General features: G+C 33.4%; 1 protein-coding gene across 1 annotated transcript; it reads right to left on the minus strand.

Moving 5' to 3' along the window:
* Positions 1-2,321: 2,321 nt before the first annotated feature.
* EMB2279 (pentatricopeptide (PPR) repeat-containing protein) lies at positions 2,322-10,298 on the minus strand. Its single transcript, XM_083062910.1, has 9 exons — positions 9,037-10,298; positions 7,262-7,453; positions 6,757-6,838; positions 6,459-6,650; positions 5,675-5,788; positions 5,020-5,110; positions 4,789-4,946; positions 3,409-3,840; positions 2,322-2,800 (listed from the first exon to the last, which is right to left on the minus strand). Exons 1-9 carry the CDS (start codon positions 10,137-10,139, stop codon positions 2,390-2,392), a joined length of 2,775 nt encoding a protein of 924 aa, XP_082919036.1. The 5' UTR covers positions 10,140-10,298; the 3' UTR covers positions 2,322-2,389.
* Positions 10,299-10,997: the final 699 nt, after the last annotated feature.

The following is a 10,997-nucleotide window of genomic DNA, read 5'->3' on the forward strand; positions in this document are numbered from 1 at the left end:
TTTCGATGATTATATTATATGTTTATAGGAAAATATAATGTAGACCAAACAAATTTTTTATTAACCCTGAGAATATGAAAAAGATTTCCAATAAATTTTAATTGTTCACTAACAATATTTTTTTGTTGTTGAAATATTCAGAAATGTCTCAATTCCATCAATATATTTTCTGAGAATGTTATTCTCAAAAATGAAATTAAATATCCTAAAAACAAATGACTAAAAATAGAAAACAAAATTGTTTTGGGAAGGATTTAGCTAAGTTCCAATTTTTTAAAGGATTAAAAATGAATAATATATGTTATTTGCTCAATATCAAATTGAGACATAAAACTTTTAGGCAAAACACCTAATTTAGTCCCTTATAATAATTAATAGTTTCAATTTCGTCTCTCTATAATTTTTTGTTTTAATTTGGTCCCTAATAATTTAAAAAATGTCAATGTTGGACTTTCCGTCCAAATTTTACAAACGGTGTTAAATGTAGAATTGTAGATGACGTGGATGCCACGTAGATACACAGGTGGCAAGGTCTCGTACTCCTTCTTTAATGTAGCTGGAATGATCGTTCTGAAACTAGAACGGCTCGTTCTAATCCTACTCATTGTGTGTTAATTTTGTATCTGAAACGGGTTGTTCCAGATGCAAATGTAACACACAATGAGTGCCTCAAAACGGGTCATTCTGGTTTTGGAACGGGCCGTTCTGGTTTCAGAACGGACCGTTCTGGTTTCAGAACGGGCCGTTCCAGGACGCCAACCAGGATTTATATTTTAATTTAAATTTAAGTGTTACATTAAAGGAGCATTGACTGATATTTAAATTTAAGTGTTACATTTCAACAAAATGCAGCAATGTAGTTCAAAGATTAAAAACAAAAATTCATAGCATAACATAAATTCAAATATTAAAATATGCATCAGAGTTGATATTCTTATTCCTATTTTTCATTATTGTCCATATAAATAATAAATTAGTTAGACGTACTTTACTGTCTGAGCCGCCATAACCTAGAACAGTAGATGCAATAAACTTATGCATAATTCTAATGGTAGAGTGACTAAATGTAGATGAATTGCATCTACCAGCCTCCCATTGTGTATGACTTGTTACAATCCCCAAAATATGTATGGATTAAATGATCTTGGGTTGTTTTTCCCTTATGTTTTGAAATCCAAAAATACCATTGAATTTCTCCAAATTGAGACGATACTCTATATTAAAAAGTCTAAAGAAAATCAATCCTGGTTCACAATTTGCCCTGGTCAAAATTTTAATAGGGAAAGAACTAAGAAATCATGAACAATCCTTGGATCTGGAACGGCCCGTTCGGATTTCAGAACGGGCCGTTCTAGATCATTAAAAAAGGGGGTGAGGAGGCATGCCACCTATATATCTACGTGGCATTCACGTCATCACATTTAACATCGTTTGTGAAATTTGGACAAAAAGTCCCAAATTGACATTTTTTAAATTATTGGGGACCAAATTGAAACAAAAAATTATAGAGGGACAAAATTGAAACTATTAATTATTATAAGGGACTAAATTAGGTGTTTTGCCAAATTTTTATTAACATGATTTAAAAATATGCAATTTTTTCAAATAAAAATACACATTTTATTGGTACAAATAAATTACACATTTTAGTTCTGCTCATATAAGAAATACATACGAAGCAAATATATTGTATAAACTCAATTTTTCCATCACCACATTTTATTTTTCTTCATTTTTTGTTGACATTACTAATTACATTTGTGACTTTTTCTTTCTTCCCCTTTTTATCTCTCTTCTTCCCCCACTTTCTTACACCCAACAGTCCAACACTCAATATTTTCAATACATACTTAACTGATTTTTCTTCTGGTAATTATCATGGATGTAGCATTAACAGTTCTTAACTAAAATATAATACTTGGTTTAAAAAAATAAATACGGAATGCAATAAAAGTTTTAGTTTTATGCATGTTATAAAATTTTAATAGGACTAATGTGAATCTTCTAGTTATAATGTAAATAACCTATTTGTAACCCGAACTTCAGGGTCATTTTGTCTAAAGATTTTTTTTAAGTTTAACAAATCTATTTTACTGGCATGTGCAACAATTAATGAAGATATTATGTGAAAGGCAACCAAAAAAAAAAATCGCGCACATTTAAAAGAAAAAATTTGAAAACGTTTTCTATTAACTAGTAAAAAGCACATATTATCTATCATCTATCTGTAAACCAAAATACAACAAAGTCAGGTTGAGATTCGGGCGAGTGTTTCCTGCGTAAACGTGCATGAAATGCTTCCTGCGTAAACGTGCATGAAATGCATTTAATAGAAGGCTTCCATTAGATTTTGGTTAAGAATATATTACAAAGCTTTGGATAGAAACGTTCATCTAGAATTGGCTATTACCAGCTGACTTTCTACAGTAAATACATTTTTCAGTGAATCCGTGTCAGCTGCACTGAGATCAGTGGCAAACAAAAATTCTTTGCATGATTGCATTAAATACTCAAGTGTTGGATTCGGCAAACTACTATTGGAAACTATATTGCTAGCCTCATTCATTAGTCTAACAATCGTGTCCGTCTGAAACCGTTGAGAATTTTCTTTGAATAGATTCAACCAAGACGACTTGGAAAATGGCTGCAAATCTTGTGGGGGGTTGTTGGTAATACATGTGAGAGCAGCAACATAGTCATCTTTCTCAAGCTTTGCACAGAACCTTTCCTTGATCAGAGGAGCTGATGGAATGCGATCTGTATCGGTTAAGTGCTTCCATGTTATCTCCAAAGGCCGTTCCTAGAACCCAAGTTCCAAAAGTTAACAACATCATCGATTTCCTCATAAACTTAATATTTCTCACTATGTAGTTTCTATCAACGACGAGAAAACTAGACCTAGAACCAAGATTTTATAATAGAAGCAAGCTATGCACCATGACAACATCAAAACAAACGTAGCTACCATAGAAAATTCAACTATAATGATGTCAATAGGTGTTTTGGTATAACGATGCTGTAAGATTTTGAACCAAAATGACATGCCCATACTAATATAATGGCAACTACTCCAACATGTACGAGAATACGGAAATCTCAAAAAACATTATAGTTATTCACATCTCTAAATTAAACATATAGTTATTTTGTTTAGACTCTTGTAGTTCACCTTCAAATTAACATTGAAAGACAAATTTTGAAGAGGAATTCAAGAAAATGTGAAGTCCATTTTATTTTTTTCGTCTTCATTTGCAACCAAGCAAGCTTTTCATCCTATTTACTCCTAATTTACTAAGCATGTATCCTAAATCATTTTATGCATGCCCAAAAGTAAAATGTTGTTCACATGATCACAAAAAGGATCATTCATAAGCAAATGAATATGTACAAAAGGAATTGGAAGGTTACCTTTCCAGCTTTTGAAGCCTCCAATATCATTCGAAGGTGACGTTTTGGATTGAAGTGATAACCACGGTACAGCATCCTTTGATAGACATCATCAAAATAATCCCATCTCTTCTCTGCAACACATGCATCTAACATGGTGTTGAATGTGTATGTATCTGGTACCACCAGCATTTTGTAATCACTATTTCTCCTCAAATGATTTGCATTTTCTGACATCTGCTCAAACAACGCTTTAGCTTCTTGAAACATGCCATGTTCCAAGTAAGCTTTCAGCATTATGTTACAAGTAACCAGATTTGGAGTACAAATTTCCTTCATTTTCTCAAAAATATAAGCCCCATCTTGAATGTTTCCAGAGTCTAAACTTGCTTGCATCAAGCCAGTGTAGGTAACTACCAATGGTTTATTTGCAACCTTACATATCTTGTCTATCTGTCAAATGATGAACAATACCTTTGGTAATCAGGCCTTTTAGAAGTGTATAAATACCGTTGCACACTAAACTTATTTTTCTAATAACCAGGACGCTTCTCTTTGAACCAAGAGAATTTATTTAACACAGAATTAACAGTCAACAACTTCTATCCAATCAATTTATGTCAAATGAAATGATGGCAATCTAGTTTACACTTCCCTGAGGTGCAAATACTGCATCCATGACACTGATTATTCTTGCTGTTTGAGGCCAACTTGAAGGTGTGTCGGGAAAATGAACGTGCTTTTGATAAAAAGGGGAAACTTTGGAAAAAGATCAAGAGTGCAATTTAGATTTGCTTGTTTTGTCAATGCACAACTAGTATGAACTTGATTGGAGAAACTTTTCCAAAAGCACTTGTAGGAAGAAAAATATGAAGGGAAAATGAAATAGCTTTTCAATAAGCTAAAATTAGCTTATGTATAATATAAGCTGATTTATAGAAGTTCTCTCATAACTTTTCCAAAAAATTACAAATTAATTGTGCATAAGCTAGTTTTAGCTTATAGGGAAACTTATTTTATTTTTCTTTCCAATTTCTTTCTTCTAAAAGTGTTTTTAAAGAAGTTTATTCAAACAGACTCTATCATTTGAATGTTCTTTGTTCTTTTTGAGTAAATATTATGTCAATTTTTATGCATTTTATTTTTATATGCATACAACTTACATTTTTATACATATACAATTGATATATATCATATATTTTAACAGCTATACAACTTCCACTATTTGCCCAAGATGCTATCTGCTATATGATATAGCATATTATTGGCTTTCAGCAATTCCCAATTGATAACACTGCTATTCATGCAATTAAAATTTTCAGAGAAAATGAAATGAAATCACCATGGCTACCCTATTAAAAAGGAAGCGGTGAAAGAAAACAGAAATAACAAAAAAAGCACCTGCTTTAGTGCCTCATGGCTTCTTCCAGCTGCACAGAGACATCGAGCTAGATCATAATAAAGAGAAGCAGAACCTACAATTCCACGTATTTCCATTTCTTGGACAGCCAATATAGCCTCATCAGTTTTTCCCTCTTTCCAAAGTGTATTTACAAGAACTGCATATAACAGGAAGGTCAAGATTATAACAAAGATAAGTGATTGACATAGATATGAAATAAATGAGAATACCTCTATATGTCAATGAATTGGGAATGAAAGACTTCTGAAGCTTTCTGAAAAATTCATGAACCAAGTTATACTTGCCACATGAAAACATCACCTGTTCCAGTATTACACAAATTCATGAATTATGTGCAAGCCAACCTTCATATGTACATAATTGCTACTATTATTGTGTTCTCCATCGAATCAGAGTTTCCCAACTGAAGTATAATTCAACTCAACCAGAAGCAGGAACCTTGTCCTAAATCTTGTAAAGATCTCCAATTTAATGGATTATGTTATTTTATTTTTGAAGCAAAAATTGAATTATCACATTTCCTCTCAGTGAGCCATCCACACTTAGCAAAATTAAATACTGCCTCCAAATACGAGTGTGAATGAGCAAGTGGGCTAGTCTTTTGAGTTGATGTATTATTTTTTACTGCTTATTATTTTCTCTTTGCACTCTGTAAGATCTTCTGTTTTTGGAGATATTGCATCCCAACTCATTGTACTTTGCTTCAAATAGAATCTCCATATTCTTAAAAAAAAATTTAAAAAAATACAACAAAACTACGCAATTTATTTCCCAGCTTGATTAAAAAGATTTGTTATTTACCAAGACTGTATAAAATATTCAAATGTTATATAAATCATAAAAAAAACAAGAGGTGACTACTACCTCCATAACTAGGCCATAAGTCGTAGCAGAAGGTTGTTGTCCTTTCTCCTTTAACTGCTGTAAAACCCAAAAGGCCCCTTCCCATTGTTTCCGCCTAACACAAGCATTAAGGACCTGCATTCCCAATCAATATATAAATACTATATCATGCCTAAATTATAAATTGGACAACTACGAAAGTTATAAAAAAAAATTCAAATAGAAAATTAAAGCAGAGAATATAGAGTATAAGAAACCCAATCACAATAGTGAAGATAGCACGAGATATTCACAAAACAAAAAAGTAAACATAAAATACGCAACCATGAGGCCTTTTAGCACAATTACCCATTCAAGGAAGAATTGAACTCCTATGCAACTTTGAATGGCAAAATTCATTTGGGAAAACCTTCTTAGGAAGATGATGGATCATCAAAACCTTCTTATCACAACCAAAAAGATAACAAGAAAAAATAAATTTGTAAAAAACAACTGTTGAACAAAGAGAAAATATTTTAGTAAGTCATAAAAACTAATATTTTCACGATTAATAAAGAATTAGCTGCATAAAATTGGTTTTTTCATGTTGTTAAAGTATCTATTCTCTATTTAACTGTAGAAACAATCACATTACAACAAATAAATTTAACCATAAGGATAATTTTGGAATTTAACTTCCACATTCAAAATGATATGTCAGATCCCAAACCCATAGATTTCAGTTTAGAGATGGACTTCAAATTTATGGAGTAGAAAAACTATTGCATAAACCTCTTAAAACTGAGTTCTTTTTTAAACAACTTACTGCATGATAAACTACAATATCAGGTTCCAGCCTTGGGTCCCAGTTCTCCAGTACCCCTGTTTTGAACTTCTTCTTAGGTGGTGACCGCATAATATCAATTACATCAAAGAGTTCCTTCATGTGCCCTGCTTGTCCAAGAGTAACAGCAATACTATGATAAGCTACTAAATCAGGATATGAGGACATATGTTGCTGGAAGAAAAGGAAAGAGTGTTAGTGAAGTTTTCCATATTCCCACATCATGTTGAGTCACATATTTCAGTAGAAAAAAACATTTTGCATGGGTTACATGCATTACCTGCATTGCATGAAATATATTTAGTGCCTCTACAGGTCTCCTTGACTTTCCAAGTGCATCAAGAGCAGCTGTATATATATGCCTAATGTCAAAGATCAGCACATTAACACTGACTAACCGGAGATAGAATAGAAGTTTACATGTCAAAAGGTTCCTCTGTGTGTGTGTCTTACACCAACGAATAACATTTATAGGATAAATATTTTGGGAATCTACTACTATATTGAAAGTAAGTGCTTAAAAAATTCCATATCAACCAAAGTTGTTCACTCCAACACATATCAAAATCAAAGTGTAATATACTTTTCAAATAAACAAATACTCCCGTCATTTGATCACACATGTCTAGTATTTTAAAATTTCTATAATTTGGCATCAACGAGTTACATGATACGCATATTTCAATGGTTGGGCTAATTAAAATCATTTTCTAAGATATCTATACAGGCAACTAAGTACTTGTTCAAGTATTAGTCATACCATGTTCTACAGTATACTAAAGTACCTTAGCTTGTGGGACTTAAAACGTTCACGCTTTTGAAGCCATTCGATGACCTGTATCACTCGCCGCCAGTTTCCTAGTTTTCCCAAGATTATGATAACCCTTGTTATGGAATAGTCGCAAAATTTAATCCTTGCACTTCTCATTGTCTTAGAAAATATCCATTCAGGTAAATTGATATCTGCACCATTTAACCTGTTTGAGGAAATAGTCAATACAGAAAATAAACACTTAAAATGATAAAAATAAAAAAAAATAAAAATAAACAATCCTAAAATTACACATTGAAAAGAGCCATTGGATTACCAACTTAAGGCAGAAAAGAAAGAAAAATGATACTTCCACTCATGAAGTAACATTTACCAACAAGATATCTGTGATATCTAAAAGAAATTTAAGAAGGAAGCAACCTATGCACGCTGAAAAATAAAAACTTCAAGACACCATTTTTAAGATTAAGTTAAAATTTAAAACATTAAATATTCCCATGGCAATTGAGATATTTATTTGTATCACTATTTGTATCATAAATTTTAGGAGCTTGTCAAGAAACTCAGAATGATATTCTTCCTGCATGAAATATAGAACTCCTTTCACGCTCTTTTAGTTCTCCATTTTCTTTGGGATCAACAGTAATTTACACACACAAATGCAGGGACAAACAATGCAATAATACAAGATTCGCAGAGCTCTCATGAATTCAGATAACAGGAGAATATGAGGTCCACGAAGCACAAGTCTCACAAAAAAATACAGTATAAGAAAATGAACTGAGTGAAATCACCAACCATTCCCAAAGGGGCATGTCATGTTTAAGGCTATGCCATCCTAAGGTGCTGCTAGATGGAAGGATCTTATCAACGTCCATGAATGATAAATCATAGCATAGATCAAACTGCCGAATCGGAAAAATTAGGTGCTATCATATATAGCTTTGTATCGGCTAAGTTCACGAGTTGGAGATAAGCGGACTCGAACCGCTGACATCCGCCATAGGGTAAACCACCGCCTCTCAGGCCTCAATTGATTCTACCATAGAGGCCAACGATAGACAATAACTCCCCCCCGAACACAGCTTACAACTTACATCGTACTGTGCTCTCCAAAGAGCAACTCTTCTCAAAATCTCAATCAAAAGGTGATATTTCAAGGGATATAAGTACCATTTCCCCAGCTCATGAATTATTGACTGACATGAGGCATAAATATAAGAATCTATGCAATAACCAAACTCTAACTCCGACAAGGTGCAAATTAGCAAATTATGCATGGTGCAACTCCAAACTAAAACTAGAGATTTAAATTCCCAGACTACCAAATTTGAACGGAAGTACGGAACGTTTAACATAAAAGTAATTTGATGTTAAGCATACAGTTGAGGCAATGGCCTAACTCTACTCTTCCTACACTGATTTGTGGCACACTGATTCAACTCCATTTTAAAAGAAAAGCCACCAAAGTGCAAATGTTGGATCTGAGAAAAATCTCTGAGGAATAAATTTATGTCTAAAGTATTAAATGAATTTGAAGCCAAAAAAATCATAGACCTGGCTGGCCCAAATATCATATGCAATTTTAGGTATTAAGCATCCTATATACATTGCTTCAATTGTTCCCTGAGGCAGCAATTTACTAAAACTTGTTCATAAAAGAAAAAAAAAACAAAAACAAAAACAAAAAATAACACAAAAGGTTATGCATATACTTCAATCCTCCTGAGCATATTATTGTCCATTTTAGGTATCCCAAAAGCATGAAAGAAAGAATAGACTACATACAATTTGGCTAGCTTTTGGATTTTCTCCTCCATTTCCTTGTGTGAAAATTGCAACTTTTTGATAACCCTTTTTGGGTCATCAAGATTCTCAAATGCTGCTCGGTCCATCTCCAAGTTGTCAGAATCATAACCCCTATCAATGAAACGCTTACGGCTTCCATTCAATTTGACATTTGACAGTCCATTTCTATTTATCAAACTTCCGTTTTCAGTATTTCTTCTACCAAATCCTATATCCTTAACTTCTTGTCTAGCTACAATTTTATCTCCATCAGGGAATTTACCCTGTGTGTTGTAATCCCTTTGTCTGTTATCAACAACCTTTTCCCCCCAAGTCTTTGAAGAATATAAATCATGAGTAACTCCTCTCTCTTTGATACCCCCATGGCTACCATTAAAACCAGACCTAATTATGCTCTTACTCGTCCTTCCACTTCCACTTTTGTCTTGATTCTCAATCCCCCTGCGATCATCAAACTCTGGTTCTAAACTACGACTCCGGCGTTTCAACGACCCATTTTTTTGCTCTGCCTTCACATCAAAGTTGTTTCCTTTCCTTACATTTTCACTTCTAAATCCTTTAATTGGTGTTCTTCTGACCTTACCACTACTTCTGGAGGAACCTTCTCTGTACACAACAGCTCCATCAACTTTTAATGCCCCATCTTCTTTTGCACCAACAAGCCCATCTTTTCTATAAATTTTCTTACCAACACTATCAATTTTTTTGGTGTTGCTCCTTCCATCACCCTTTTCCATCGTCTTCTGTTTTTGAGCAGTGGAAGCAGGCTTGTTGCCTCTGAAAGTTTTGGCAGATTTCATAGCCTTCAAATACTCGTCGAAGGATGGCTTGAATTCTGAGTCCGTGGGAAGAAGCGGGTCACTAATCAACCCAGCATTGGAGCCACCATTCAGTGAAGCAGTAACTGCCCCGAAATTCGGCTTTCGAGAATTAGAGACCCGAATCTTCCTGGCGTTCAAAGCGATCCCAAAAAAGGGTCTCAGAGAAATAGGAACCGCATAGGAAGAGAACGAGTTAACACCATAATGCAAAGCAGAAGCCGAAGCAGGATTCCCGTTAATTTCAAAGCCGACAATTCCCATCTCAAAAATAATAAACAGTACGACGTTATGTACTTACGGAGGACGAGGTAATACGAAGCTGCTTCATTCGACCAACGCACCTCACTCACACTGGGAAACCAGCATGGTCGCTCAAAATATCACGATGCAATTCTTGGGCCAATTCTTATGTCTATGTGAACTTTGGACACTTTTTTTCTTCTGATAATGTTATTAAAACGGGCCTAAAAATCTATTTTGGTCATTTATAATCTTTTTTTTTTCAATTTAGTCCTTCATTAATTTTTTGTCTCAATTTGGTTCTAAACTAATTAATTGGTTTTAATTTGGTCCCAAACTAATTAATTGGTTTCAATGTGAGACTTTCCGTCCAAATTGCTTTAACGGTGTTAATTTTTGGCCACGTGGACACCACGTAGATGCATACGTGGATGCCACTTGGAAGATAATTTTTGTGAAAACACCTGGACCCAGAACGGCCCGTTCTGAAACCGGAACTGGCCGTTCTGGGTGCACTTTTGGTGTGTTAATTTTGCAACCGGAACGGCCCGTTCCAGGTGCAAACTTAACACACCGAAAATGCAACCAACACGGCCCATTCCGGTTTCAGAACTGGCCGTTCCGGTTTTATTTTATTTTTTTATATATAAAATATTAATAATTTTATAAAATATATATTATTAATTATATTTTAATTATGTTATTATATCTAATAAAATAAATATATTAATATTTTTTTATATTTTATTTTATTATGTTTATCTTATTAATTTTTATCATTTTATTCTTTTAATCTTAAATAAGTTGCAAAATATTATAAAGTGATATTTAAATATTTTTTCAAACAGAAAGAGAAAAAAAAAATTATTACTCTATTTA

This window comes from Cajanus cajan, chromosome 8 (genome assembly GCF_000230855.2).
Source record: "Cajanus cajan strain Asha chromosome 8, NIPB_CcT2T_4, whole genome shotgun sequence".
NCBI classification, from domain to species: domain Eukaryota; kingdom Viridiplantae; phylum Streptophyta; class Magnoliopsida; order Fabales; family Fabaceae; genus Cajanus; species Cajanus cajan.

Bases quoted from the DNA above. Each gene is read 5' to 3' on its own strand.
- EMB2279 (XM_083062910.1), bottom strand. From the start codon at position 10,139: ATGGGAATTGTCGGCTTTGAAATTAACGGGAATCCTGCTTCGGCTTCT. The intron at 4,947-5,019 runs GTATTCTCATTT...TGTTATATGCAG, and splicing joins CAATTCATTGACATATAGAG to TTCTTGTAAATACACTTTGG. The intron at 3,841-4,788 runs GTGCTTTTTTTG...ATCATTTGACAG, and splicing joins GCCATGAGGCACTAAAGCAG to ATAGACAAGATATGTAAGGT.